Raw genomic sequence first — 14534 nt, forward strand, 5'->3', positions numbered from 1 at the left:
GTGAATTTACCATGATAGGCTATCATCCTCCACTGGTGCCCAGCCCGCGTAAACCGTTAGCGCAGGCGGGTGAACTGTACCATTATCAAACATTAAAAAATATATACATTATCTGTATTGTTGCTTAGTTAATGTGAGAATATGGTTATCACATTTACGTATACAAATGTACTGCATTACGATTGCTCTAAAGCGATAGGTTTTTATTTAACGTTTAATTAAATCTTGGACGATACAATATACATCATGATTTATGTAAAGTAGTCATTTTAACCTCTGTTCCTTTATTACTTCGTTATGTTTGTCCTTCACCCGAGTATTCACGCCCACAAAGGACACAATAAATAAGCTTAACTGAAACAGCAGAAAAAGAAAGGTTGTTGCACTGACACATTAATAAGGGTTCGTCGGTTACACTTCCCACAGTCGTTGGGCGCTCACTTCTAATAAGTGTAATATGAATATCCTTTATTTTATTTTGAAACAAAATATCCACATATATAAATCTAAATTAAAGATAGGCTATTGACATCTATATTTATGACGACCTCGGTGGTCTAGCGGTTTAGCACACCGCCTTATGGTCCGATGGTCGCGGATTCGATTCCTCGCACGGAACACACATTTCTATTCATGAGTATGACTGTTTGTAGCGGTGTGAGTGTTTTCTATGTATAATATGTATGTATTTACGAAAAAAAATCTATGTATTTATATCAATTACCTAGTACCCATAACACAATGTTTAGCTAGCTTAACTTGGGTCTAGATGGCGCTGTGTGAATTGTCCTGAGATTAATATTATTACCTATATTTAATTACAATATAAATACCTTGTATCTTGACAGCTATTGTGGCATAATAGGTACAGCATAGCGCAGTCAGAGAAATCGTGAACTGCAATATTTTGCTGGGAATAGCCGAATCCTACGTCTTGCAGGGGGCAAATCTATTGAGTAATTTTATTTGTTACTTCGTCCGCGTGGAATTTCATTAGCTATCTTGCATTGAACATTTCCCCAAAATCTTTCCAGTCGTTTCAGAGGTAGTAGGAGTAGGAGGAAGAACAAACAGACAGATAAAACTTATTAAATTATTTTTTTGATGCAAGGACTATACATATACTTTGGTTTTTAGGGTAAACCTCTAAACCACGACGACCTCATATATCTATAGATACGAATAAATAATCATTATATGTATATATGATGAAAAACCAGATCCCAAGTCAACCCGTTTAAAAAAAAATCTGCCGAGGTTACTCTATAGAAAACCTTTGCAGGTATTTCATTCAATAATACGATATGTACCCGTATTTTGTATCCTAGTCAATAAATGTACAGGAAACACCTTCAGTATGCGTACAAAGTCCAGTTTCGTTACGCAGTAATGAGCGCACCTTTCATTATTTATTACAACACTTCTCGTGCTCTTCCGCATGAGTAGATTTACACCCAGTATACAGAATACGAAATTTTTCAGGTTAAGTTAGATTACCGAAGAATTACCGCCGACTTCGGTGGTCGGGCACACCACCTTACTTCTGATAATCGCGGGTTCAATTCCTCGTACGTTGCAAAGCTTTGTCGTATGGCTGTATGTACTGGTATGATATATATTATGTATACATATATTTACAAAAAAAAACTATATAAGTATTACTATCATTTCTATAGTACCCATAACATAAACTCGACTTAGCTTGGAACTGGATGGCAGTCTGAAATGTTAAAATCAAAATTACGCGGTACAGGCGTAATGCATTTCATTGATTGATTGATGGTTATCACAATAATAAAAAAATAGATGGAAATTTAACTGTTGTCAATCAAATATCGAATTACGATAAAATTATATTAATTCAGTATTTTATGAGTAGTTAAGTAGATACTTTCCCATCGTTCGTTTTTTTACTGGCAACACGAAATGGATGAATGTTCAATGGTGCTCCCGCTACACAAACTACTATACTATACCTAAGCTGTCAAGGCACCAGTCAAGTATGAGGGGATGAGAATGCACTCAGGTGAGTCAACGGTCACGATGAATTCCAACATGGATGTGATCTTAAATGGTCAAGTTGCTAGCAATATACCATAGATTGCTACTTGTTTATATTGATTTATTAATATATTACAACTTCACTTGCCTATTTCATGTGAATATTACAAAAATAACAAATATAGAAATTCGAATCCTTAATGTGAAAGTGTATTTGTTATCTTAGTCTTAACGGTTCTATCATTCCTTGTAAAACTTAATATGTATACACGTATTGCCAATTTGGGATGGCTTTCAATAACGGTTAATCAACGACTATAGTTACATTAGTACCTGAAATAGTAAAGTAGCAAATAAACTTCTCATGTTGGGGAGATGGGATTTTCAGTAAATAGGCGTACTGGCCACATTGCTAGCAAATATGTAGGTACTCATACTATGTCGACCCGCACAGGGTCCCCTGAGAAGCACCGTGGTTAACTCAAGCCGTTAGGCTAAGTCGTCCTATCACCATCCACGGGTGCCACGCCAGCATACACTGTTACAGCAGACGGGTACATCAATCCATTAAAGAAGTATCCGAAGATCATAAAAGTGATGTCCTCAAATTCATAAAAAATATATCAATTCAATTCAATATAGCCGTGTACTTATTTGCATATTTGTAGGTGGAGGTAATATAATGACTAATTTATCGATTCATAACTACAGATGTATGTCAGAAGTGTGAACAACGCGACACGCGTAATGTAGTTTTTATGGTTCCTTAGATAATTATTTTTTGTAAGTCGTCATTCGAGATTTGTTTTTGGTCAGACGGTAATTAACCAGCAAGGTCACACGTCCGACTTGTTAGTTCAACAAGATGTCTACAGCAGGTTTAATCGAAGAACATACGAAATCATTAGGTAATTAGCACATCATAAATAAGGATACGCTTGTTAAATGGATTATTAGATTAGAGGGCATAGGTAAAGCGAGACATTATAATCCAAGAACCCTTTTTTGCCGATAATCTAAGTCTAAAAAAATACAGTCATATTCTTCTTTTTAATCTTCTTTCTTTTTTCATGACATATATATATGTACCCAAAATCTATTAAAAATAAATTTATTAATATTATTATAATTATTTCAAGTTACTTCTATTATTATTATATGAATTAATATATTGTTGAAATGTATTATGTATCATTATAGATGGATGGAAAGGATTCTGACGTTCTTTTTAAAACCTAGAATAAAAAAGATGTCAAATTGCCTTTTTTCATGTTTAAAAGGTATCTTGATCCAAACAGGGTACATATATATGGATACTCATAACACCTGTCGTACCCATATATAGAATTGTGGTAAAGAACACAATGCGAAATAGAAGTTTTGTGTAAAATAATTTTAATGACAACTTTTTATGAACCATTAAATAAAATAATGAAAGTAAATTGAAAACAATAAATGTGTCACAAGATATTGTCTCATCCGCAATCTTCAATCAAGACAAATTGTAGAAATCGTTTAGGAAATATCCAGAAAGTAGGTTAATTCAATAAGGTTAGGTACTCGCGAAAATGCCATAGCAAGCAATCGATCTTGTTAAGAAATCATTTATAATTATAAACAATTATAACTCAGCTTACCGATAGCGGCAGCGCGTCGCTCGCTTTTCGTGCTACACTTCCAAAATTTCATAGCGTATGTCGAAGGTCACCGTGTAGTATAAGATGTCACTGCGCGCGGCCGTTAAGGCAAGTTGTCATCATCAAACTGCCCGCTTCGCCGAAACAATGTCTTTTGTTTACAAGCGGACGGCGCGTGAATTTATTAAATTGCCAAGTGTAGTGGACGGGTGCAGGAACGGAACCCAATCAGCAAAGCGAGTAAAGCAACGCGAGTGCGGCCAACGTATACCCCGGTGTACAATCTCTGGCTATAACGAAGCGCAACAGCGACCCGACGCTGGAGCGCGGAAGGCGTGGGAGCCTCGAAAATGTTCAGACCACACACCTAACGCTTACACTATTTACAACTGAACGGGTTACTAAATAAAAAATATACACTAGAGTAAAAAAGTTTATTTTCTCTATCACAAGTCTTCCTACGATTTGGAACATAGATGCCAAAAATCATTCTCTAGGGGCCAAACACTACGATTCGAAGCAAATTTTACTTGCTTTGGTAAAATAAATCTCTAGGTTTTTGTTTCGGCACGTATGCAGTACAACATGGAAAATTGTAATAATATTTCACTTAAAAGATCATCTCCAAAATATCTGCTTCGAATCACTCACACATTTATTTATTGCACTATAAAAATACATGGATAAGCATACTTTCTAGGCACAATTCTGTAGTGTCAGTATTTATGATTATGATTACACGCTTCTATCAGTTATATATATAAATTACCCTATCTCTAACTCAAACTAAATGAGATTTATTTTCACCTCCCGACTGACAACTAGCATTCCTTACAGTACATTGAATAATATGAAAGGAAACCTTTTAATGGAAATATAATTTATTTCGTATCACATCGTAAGGTACACAACTTGCGGTCATTTCCAATAAAGGCCTATTGAGACGAAGTATTTTGTTTGAGTGTTGTTTTTATTTTGGAAGTTAAAAAATACAAATAGTTGTCCCGTATGCACAGCCCTAACTATTCAACTTTTATGTTAAAATACCAATATGTAGAATAATTTAATTGAAACCGATATAATATCAAAACTTATTGGAAGCATAACTAAGTATATTATTGGAAATATTCAGAGAGTCATTCATACGGTAAATGTCTTTTAGTTTATTTTACGCAAATACCTATAGAAAAATAGAGCTAGCGTTCACTGACAGGACATGATATGGTTATAGAATTAGATTGAGATTTCAACTACATTTTGTTAGATAACATATGTTTGCACTCACATATACAATTGAAGTATTTTGCTGTGATATAGCTATAAAAAATTAATAAGGTATATCAATGACACGGCACAACATGATTAAAAAGACGATATAAATCTAACTAGAGAGCTCAGACAAATTTAAATACATAATTCTTTTTTAAAATAATAAATATTAAAAATAAGACAGTTATAGTCATTTATAATGCATTTTTAATTATCCTTGATCACCTATCATGTCAGTGAACGCAGATCATTGTTCAATACAATGATATACTTTAAATGTTTACATGCTGTATAATGTTAAGACACGCCTTATAATTTTACTATTGCTTAACGTTGCTATGACCGATTAACATGTGTTATTTACAAATAAAACATCGTCAAGTATCACGTACTAACTGTGATGTATTACAATAGGTCCGCACCTAAACCTTTGAAATCCATTTTCAAATGAAATCCGTATATAAAATACTATTTCGCTTTTATTTCTGTAATCCCTACAATTATTATTCCAAATCCTCTCTTCAGTCCTAAATTATATCAACAGTATTAACTTATAATATTCATACTGTGAATTAAAATAAGCAATACAAATATGTACCATAATTATCTCAATATAATGGTGATGAATCGTGAAATTAAAATGTATAAATAATATAGTAATAATTATTACTTTTCATAGTATAATAAAAATAAAAAAAAATTAATATGGTAAAATAATTTTTAAAAGTACAAATATAAGCATAGAACCTTATTCATAAAAACCTCAGACACCCTACATTCAACCATTTTAGCTAATAAATTGATTTGTCTTTTTCTCCTGGGCTGTTTTCTTAAATATAAAAGTGACAAAACACTCTAATAGGTGAATTGGGTTTGTAGAAAGTTTTAGTTTCTATGAATAAGATTCAGTTCAGTTTCAGTTACACTGGCTCCGTACTGTCAAATTTTCTTTGATATGTAATTATAGGATTATGAAGGAGTAAATACGAAATAAATATGAATTCTACTAACTTTCAATAGAATTAAGAAATCCATACATTTATATAAAAATTGATATTTCGACTTAATTAAAATAAACCTACGCTTTACAAAGGTAAAATACTAAATCCTAATTTTGAAGAAAAAAATATTATTAAAACTTGTCCTTATTTCACACCAAACTTTGAAGGCACTGCTTTATCAATTAAATAAAAGTTGTGAAACCAGGTTCAACAATTACAGAATTTTAGCTGTTCTGGAAATTCTATTATCCTTTACTATGCTAGATCAGGGTATGTTATTTTGTAATACTATAACAAAATCTTACTATTGCCTTAAATTATTTATAGAATTCTGCAATTGAAAATAAGGCAATATTTTTTATTTTGGAAAGTCTATGTATGATGATACTAAACATAGAAAAATGAGTATATATTGTAAGATGTAACTTAATGAATTATACAAGATCATTTGAATAAAGAAAACAGTGGCCATTTAGTATCAAAATAAATGTTTAAATCTAATATTTTATTCAAATATCTTAAGATGCACGGGAGTTACCTCGAATGGCATATCACCGTAATTATTTGTACTATAATGTACCATCTATTTTTATTTAAATAGCACGACACACTAAAAGAAATTGTAATGATTAATAAAATTAAAATCAAATTCCTGAATAAAAAATAAAACTACGTACCTACTGCTAATATAAGTCGTGTATATATGGTTATACTTAGACATAAAATTGTTACAATCAGTTTTAAAACCAATACTGAAAAGGTGTTAACCTATCTTTGCTAACTTATTGCCAAAGTTACGTGTAGCGTTACAAGACCAACCAAATTTTATAGAGAACATTCACAAATTGATGACATTTTCAGTCAATGAGATCTTATTATATTAAAATCATTTCTCTATTATTCAGTTGCATATATCTTGAAACCTCGGAAGAGCCATTTGTCGGCTGCTGTCAATGTCTGTACCATGCACCTTGGACGCGTGTTTGGAAGTGAGAAACAGGTGTCACAATGTAAGCTTGTTGAGGTTGCTGCACAACAGCTAATGGAATGACTTGTTGTGCCATTTCTACTGGTTGCCCACCTTCTTCGGATACACCAAGAGGTTGTACACAATGCTGCTGTCCCACTTGTTGGACACCACCAACTTGCTGTGTTAGTACTTGTTGGTGTTGACTCACTTGAGGAACTAACATCTGTTGCTGCATAGACTGCTGTTGTTGTGGTTGTTGCTGATGTATGACCACATGTGGTTGGTTTTGCATTTGCTGGTGTTGTTGTACCTGTACCTGTTGTACTTGTTGCTGCTGTTGCTGCACTTGTTGTTGTTGCTGCTGCTGTTGTTGGGCTTGTTGTTGTGCCTGCTGCTCCCTTTCCTGTTCCTCTTTCTTCTTAGCCTCCATAGCTGCCTTCTTAGCTTCAGCCTTTTCTTTTTCTTGCTGTATTCTAATAGGATCTTTATTTTTATCATATGACATACATTTCCCACTTCGAAACGGCACCATGTCTTTTGGTAGATCTTGTTTCTTTGTGGCAAACTTGACATGTGGAAACTGGTCCTTCATAAAAGCTCGGAACGTTGAATAACCCATAAGTTTTACACCGGGCTCTAAGATTTCTCCATACTCTTTGTATGCTTCAAACAAGTGTTTCCTGGAGTCACCTTGAATGATCACAGTTTTACTAGTTTTCTTACCTCCCTCACCAGATGGCTGAACATCTTTAGGTGAACATGCATGTTGTTTTAAGTATTCCTTTAAAAAATTTGTAGCATGTTTATAAATGTCTAGTGTGAAGGTGTTGTATGGCTTCTTGCCAACATTGCCATGTATCCGCGGCGCGACGCCGTGTGTCATTACATGCTGCCTGATGCGCTTAAGCTGATAATGTGTAACATTTTCTAAATATAAGAAAGCTTCTAAACAAACCTTTCGCCCTTGATAGACGTAACAAGCTCGCAGTCTCCTTCTAACCTTATGTCGTGATGTTTCTGCAGGGTTTGCCAAACTTGCCATTGTGATGCCCATCAGGTACATGTCATGCTCACTTTTAGTCAATTCCGCTATGTTCAGCCTATGACGATATACAGCTTCTGGATTGAGTCCACGATAGCAGTTGTCTTTGCAATCGCAGCCTCTTAGTAGTCTTTCTTTGACCTATAAATGATATAAATGACTTTATTAATAAAATTGTAAGAAAAATTATGACACAATAAATTTATATTTCTAATTTTAAAGTTTTAATAAAACAATATTATTTCTATTCAATGTTAGTATAGTTAAAATATATTTCTGATCTTAAAATGGATAAATTTCTAAATAAACATTATATCTTTACTAGACTCATTATTTCATGGATTCATTAGTCAATATTGCCATCATTCATTTGAATAACAACAAAATATAAAAATAGTACAAACTAAAATTACAACATAATTAATAAAAATTTTAGATGAGAGATAATTCTTATATTGAAATATTTTAGCTTCATCATATTATTTCTTTTTTCACATAATACAAAATTATCTGGTAGATTAAGAAAATACAGAAAATAGCGAATGACAGATATATGGAAGCACAGCCAGACCAAATTGACAATTTAGCCACTATTATATATTCCATGGAATTGCTCTATTCCTCTGTGTAACAAGACCATTCAGGTCAGTTAAGTCACATAGTAGCTGTAACAAGCATTCAAATGTCCTTACAAAGATTCACATCTGTAATAAGTAGTGCTACATAGCATCATACTATTTCCTTTTTCTTACTGTTTATTACAATTAATAAACCAACAAAAAATGTGATATTATATGTTAATTGATGGGTTACCTAAATATCTAGCAGAATATATGTTTATGATAATACACATTATCATAACATGACACATGAAATATTTATCTGTAAGTTCACAGACCTAGTTTATTTAGTAAGTATCGAATACACTGTTTATTCATAAAAATTAAGAATATTAAACTTACCTGAGCAGGGTTATCCTCTAGTTTATTATCAAGAACCTCTTCATCACTATCTGAATCTGCTTTTCTCTTTTTTTTGGTGCCAGTTTTTTTCTCTACTTTAGGCTTTGTTTCCACATCCAATTCACCCGTGTCACCTTCTATTTGTGAACCAAATTGTATGGTGTATGAAGTGGCAATGCCTTGCATACTGGCATCTCCATTTTCTACTTGTATTGTATGACCTTGCCATAGTACCTGAAAATTGCAATTAAGTAGGATGAAGTCATACATGAATTATTATATAATAATTGTACTATGTCCATTAATAAAAAAGGCTAATTATATTACTAACTAATAAAAGTTTGATTCAGTACATGCTTCTAAAATTAATGCCCTTAGTTGATTGCATAATCAGTTTAAGATGCAAAATTATTTATTTATGGGTTATTTTTAACCAGCTGCCAGTGTGTGCCAACTTATTTACACCACCATCTAATTCATTAATAGGCTTCAGACAAGACCTGGCAAAAAATCTTAACTTTTACTAATAAATGAGTCTGTAACACAATAATGAATAAATTTAACTGGATGTGCTTAACAATCACATAAGATTTTAAAATAATTTCTATATCAATTAATAATAATACTTTCTGTTTTTCCATGGTAAATAGTTCCTGATTACAGAGAGTAAATGATTTTATTATGTTGACAATTTGTGGTCTAAAATATTAGACGATTGTGTTATTATTTGAACTTTGTCATTTTCCATACATTAAGGTATACTAATATATAATATTAATTTTATTTTTTTATATATCATGCAGAATATTTTAAATTGAATTAGGGCTAAATACCGGTTCTTGGTGACCATTGTAATTGTGTTGTTGCATGTTCTGTGGAGCACCCATTTCGAAAACGGAATGTTGGCCCATAACTGGCGTGTGCCATTGGGCACTCTCGCCGTATTCGCCGCCGCCGTTCTGGTCCGCCGGTATGGACACGATGATTGCCTCCTTGCTGTCTACGCTCCGTCTCTCGACAGATAATAGCGAGTGTAGCACTTCGCTCGCCTCCTTTTCCGCCGGGTTTACAACCTCCATCTTCTCGAACGACATACTGCTTGCTCCACGCTACAAACGATCGTGCACGTCAATCACATGTACAGCTACATACGTGTATGTACAAAGGCGACACGACAAACCCGCCCAGATTCATACAAATTCTACACAACTCCGGTGTAAATATAAGAAAACCGCGGAGAACTTTTCAAATTCATGTAAATAAACATAACAAAAACCGCGCAATTATTAACCTTAATCGCATTTTTTAAGTTTCATTATCGCATAGCGGATCGAACTCCCGTGGAATATTGGGCCATATAGTCATAGCAAAGGAAGAATAAAACTCACCTTTTTCCCTTAATATCAGAGTCTGGCAAGCATAAAAAAGTGTTCCCACAGTTACTGGTCTTCTATGGTTTATTTTATTTCACTTTATTTTCATATTGCAGTCATAATTTAAGAGAAATGAACAAATATTTCAATAAATTCACGGAAGCAATATGGCGATACACTTTCCGTGAACAAATTCTGAGGACGCCGTAGAACACGTAATTAGTACAGTGCGCCACCACTAGACTGCGCTGCCGTCGCGCATTTCCGTATCGACGCTCTTCGCTTTAGATAAAGCCCGCGTATTTCAAACATCACCCATGTCGGTATTGATGTAAATAAAGTTATATGTATGTAATTATAATACTAAAATAAAAATAATTGCCAAAAATATTCTAAGCGGGTACAATAGATAATGTCTATTTATAATTAATTCATTCAATTCATTACAAATTACACATATCAGAACATATTCCATCCATAATCCTGGACAGAGGCCTAGAGGGACAATAAAATTACGACGAAGACATGGTAATTCTTCTTCTGCATCTACATTTAAATTTCTCTAAAAAGTAAATACGCTGAAAATATTTTAAGAGGTTTATACATTAATTGTTAAGTTTTGTTTTATCAAGCGACAGATTCTATTTATTATGGTTAGTATAGTAGCTAGTATGTCGTCAGTATAAAGCCAAAGAAACTATAGCTAAGAAATTGTGCCTTTAACTTATAAGACCTTATCACAAATATTTATTCTTTGGGGCATCTGTCTGTCCAGAATGCACTCCTTCGGTATTTTTTAATTATTTTTATACAATGTAATTCTATGCAAAGTAAATGAATTCAAATACTACAGTATGACAGTATAGAGTTGGTATAAAGGTGCCTATTATATCCAACAAATTTAATTTTATAAATTTGCGACAGTCCGGGAACCTGAGTTAACAAAAAGATGGATACCTGACATTCATCTGGTTGCAAAAAATAAATTTGCAAAATACATTCATTTACATCGGACCCAGAGACAAATGACTAATCAGAAACTGGTTTAGTACCTACCTAATTTATCTGATATAGTGTCTGTCTAGTTCTTCTCTGCATCTGCTTGTGTCTTCAGCTCCATTAAATAATTAATGTATATTCTTTACTATGGATACTTTATTTATAATATTAATACGTAGATTCATATGTACCTGTTTTGTTTCTTTCACATTTTTATTTTACATAGTTTACGACATTTGTGCTATAACTGATCGATAACATTTGCCAATAATCTACCGCACTTATGAGTCTTCGTGGTATAGGTTTGCACTAACTAAGAGCATAGAAAAAATGTAAAATGTCTTTCACAAATAAAGAAGACATTTTATAATGTCTATTTAACTTAGATGATAATTTAGAAGAGATCGCTGAACATAACATTAATATAACTAATTGTCGTCCAGTGGTCGAATTCGACTAATAAAAAATACAAAAAGATCTTCGAACGAACCATACACACACACGCATATAGATTATATATGCGTTTGTGTGTGTCAAATATATGGGGTAATGTGTAATGTTTTTTTTTTGTTGATTTAATGTCTTTTTTACGCTTAATTAAAAAATAATATTTGCATTCTGCACATGACCACTTTTTAATTTGACGGCGTGGAATAAATAAGAGACCATTTTTTAATTTGACGGCGTGGAATAAATAAGTGATTGTTTTGATCAACGAGTATAACAGCAATCAATGACGTTCAATATAAAGACATATTATCTGCCACGAGCAGTTGAAGTTTTCATTCCATTTGGCTAATTTTAACCAACTTCTTACAGTCGCACGATCCGTCTGTCAAGTCGTATCGATAGAGTTATTTAGGGACGATGTAATGTAGGTAAATGCTCCATAAATAGTTTTAAAGTCCGTAATAATTTGTGAAATACAATAAGGTTATTAAGTATTGAAGAATGACAAAATATCTGTCGATTAGTCATTTGACTCAGTTGTGAAACCAGTAGAAAGTCCAAGAATTTTTTTTTTTAATTAAAAATATAGGTAAGTAGTACCTGGGTAATACACGTCGGTGCATCTTTCATAATATTTTTTCATTATATTTTGTAGTACGGCATCAAGGGCAAAGAGGGTCCGCACCGACGTGGAACACGTAACGAGGCATTTAGATAGTTTGTCAGCAACATATCCGTTCATATTATTATATTGATCCACTGAATATGTAATAAACACTAATAATACACGTAAGTACCGACTCAGAAACAACTTTATTGTTGTGAGGTCAATCAGTAATTGGCTCATGATTAAATTAATTTATCTGTTACATTTAAGCGACGAAGAACTCCATAGGACATTGTTCTAATTTTACGCAGATATTTCCTTTTTATCAGTTGCGACTTGCGTGTGATATCAAGTACAAATTAAGAGAGTATTATGTTGAGTTATTATGTTCATATATTACTATAAAATACTTTAGTTTATATTTGAATTTTAATCGCCAGTAATATGAACATACACCTCGATCGACGCTATTTCTTAGAAATCGAATAATTTGTTTATGCAGTTTAGAATGTATTTTCATCACCTATTTCTGTATCAAAAAGAGATGATTGTTCATACATATCAGATCGACCACGCAGTCCCCTTTAGAGATCCAAGTGGTTAATTCGGGTTTAATTTGTCACGACGCGCTATATGGTTTGCTTTCATCCTTGTATCCCGGCAGTGAACTTTATAAACGCACGTGGAAGAATATTACATCAATAAACATAAAAGGCAGGCTAAGTCAAACAAGTTATTACATTATGTTGTTTGTTTACCTAGATAAACAAACAATATCGCGATTTCGTTTATACTCTATAAATACCTAACTCATTATTTCAATTTTCGAACCTTTCATAGTAGGTACATAGTAGTGCAATTAGTTCGTAATATAATGAAATTTAATTATAAGACTACTGACACTTCATTAATTCGCAATTTAAAATTTCGAAATAAAGATAAAAATTATTAGTTTTCTACTTTCTACTCTGTACGAAAAGGCGCGAATTATCAACAATTCTAGAAATCAAAATGTAATAATTATTTTGAATAATAACGGGATACCTATTATTTTTTGTCAGTATTATCATTAAGCTGGAAATTTGGTATTCAATACAAGTATGTAAGTATATAATTATTTTATTGTACTGCTATCCATTCCAGGAGACTTGGTGGCTTAAATAAGACCAGATAGGTTTTTTTACCTAGCATAATTTTCTGAAAATTATTATAAATATATAATCTGTTTCTAGGGACTAATTGGAATCATAATAAATATGTATTCTATTATTTTATTATAGATACAAGTTTTTAATTAAATTTTATTTGTATAAGACAGAAATGTGTTGTACCTGCCTTTTTTTTATTAAAGAATCTTATTAGCTACAGTTGACATTTAGTACGAAACAATTGTTTATTTTTGTTACAAATAATGAGGTAAATGTACTACTATTTGATTATTATAATCTACTTACCAGCTGCTGCGTCCAGAGTAAAACAACTGCTACGGGATTTAACGACGGCACCTGGCGAATGACCATCAGGCCAGTCCATTCTTTCTTCCATAGCTTTAGAAGCACTTCTTTTGAACTGCTCTAAAAAACTGTCTATTTGTGTCTCTATACTAGTAGGAGAAGAGGCCATCGTATCCACCAAGATACCAAAAACAAACAAAAGCTAACCTGTAGTTATGGACATTTTACATTTTGCCTGGAATATTTTTACTGTTCACAGAAGTTCGCCGTCGAAGACGTTTCGAAACGCTTTGTATTGCATAATAATTATCCTTCATTCTCTCGTCAAATTCGTTCATCGACCCGAGTTTACGCACTTTATAATCAAAAGCACCGCAGGCTACGAAGGAACATATCGGCCAGTGCAGTGATTTTACTACGAATACCGTTATTCTATCTATGGCATCGAAAATAAAGCGCAAGCCACCGACATCTATTGATCGCTACGAACAGCTGTTGTGAAAAAGTTGCCAGTAAACATAAACATGATTGCTAGCGTTAAAAATTATGTTTGGACATATTTATTTATTTCCAATGTTATCAATGGAGTACATTAGATAACGTAATAATTGCAGTACGATAAAATGATATATTTATTTCTATAATAGTAATTTATGTTAGAGTAAATATATAATTATTCTACACACGCATGCGTAGTTTACCTTTGCGTGTGTTTAGTAACGTTATCATTATATTAGTGTTACATGCTAGTGTGCGTCAGTGGCGCCGG

At 32.9% G+C, this 14534-nt stretch overlaps 1 protein-coding gene across 1 annotated transcript; it reads right to left on the reverse strand.

Moving 5' to 3' along the window:
• Nucleotides 1-6329: 6329 nt before the first annotated feature.
• On the reverse strand, nucleotides 6330-10598 carry LOC131843466 (uncharacterized). The gene is made up of 4 exons (XM_059192117.1): nucleotides 10271-10598; nucleotides 9716-9991; nucleotides 8883-9116; nucleotides 6330-8061 (listed from the first exon to the last, which is right to left on the reverse strand). Exons 2-4 carry the CDS (start codon nucleotides 9974-9976, stop codon nucleotides 6859-6861), a joined length of 1698 nt encoding a protein of 565 aa, XP_059048100.1. The 5' UTR covers nucleotides 9977-9991; nucleotides 10271-10598; the 3' UTR covers nucleotides 6330-6858.
• Between the last annotated feature and the right edge of the window lie 3936 nt (nucleotides 10599-14534).

This window comes from Achroia grisella, unplaced genomic scaffold, assembly GCF_030625045.1.
Source record: "Achroia grisella isolate CSIRO2021 unplaced genomic scaffold, CSIRO_AGI_Agris_v1 utg308, whole genome shotgun sequence".
NCBI classification, from domain to species: Eukaryota; Metazoa; Arthropoda; class Insecta; order Lepidoptera; family Pyralidae; genus Achroia; species Achroia grisella.

Bases quoted from the DNA above. Each gene is read 5' to 3' on its own strand.
- LOC131843466 (XM_059192117.1), bottom strand. From the start codon at position 9,976: ATGTCGTTCGAGAAGATGGAGGTTGTAAACCCGGCGGAAAAGGAGGCG. The intron at 9,117-9,715 runs GTATTTAGCCCT...TGCAATTTTCAG, and splicing joins ACAATGGTCACCAAGAACCG to GTACTATGGCAAGGTCATAC. The intron at 8,062-8,882 runs GTAAGTTTAATA...TATCATTTATAG, and splicing joins TAGAGGATAACCCTGCTCAG to GTCAAAGAAAGACTACTAAG.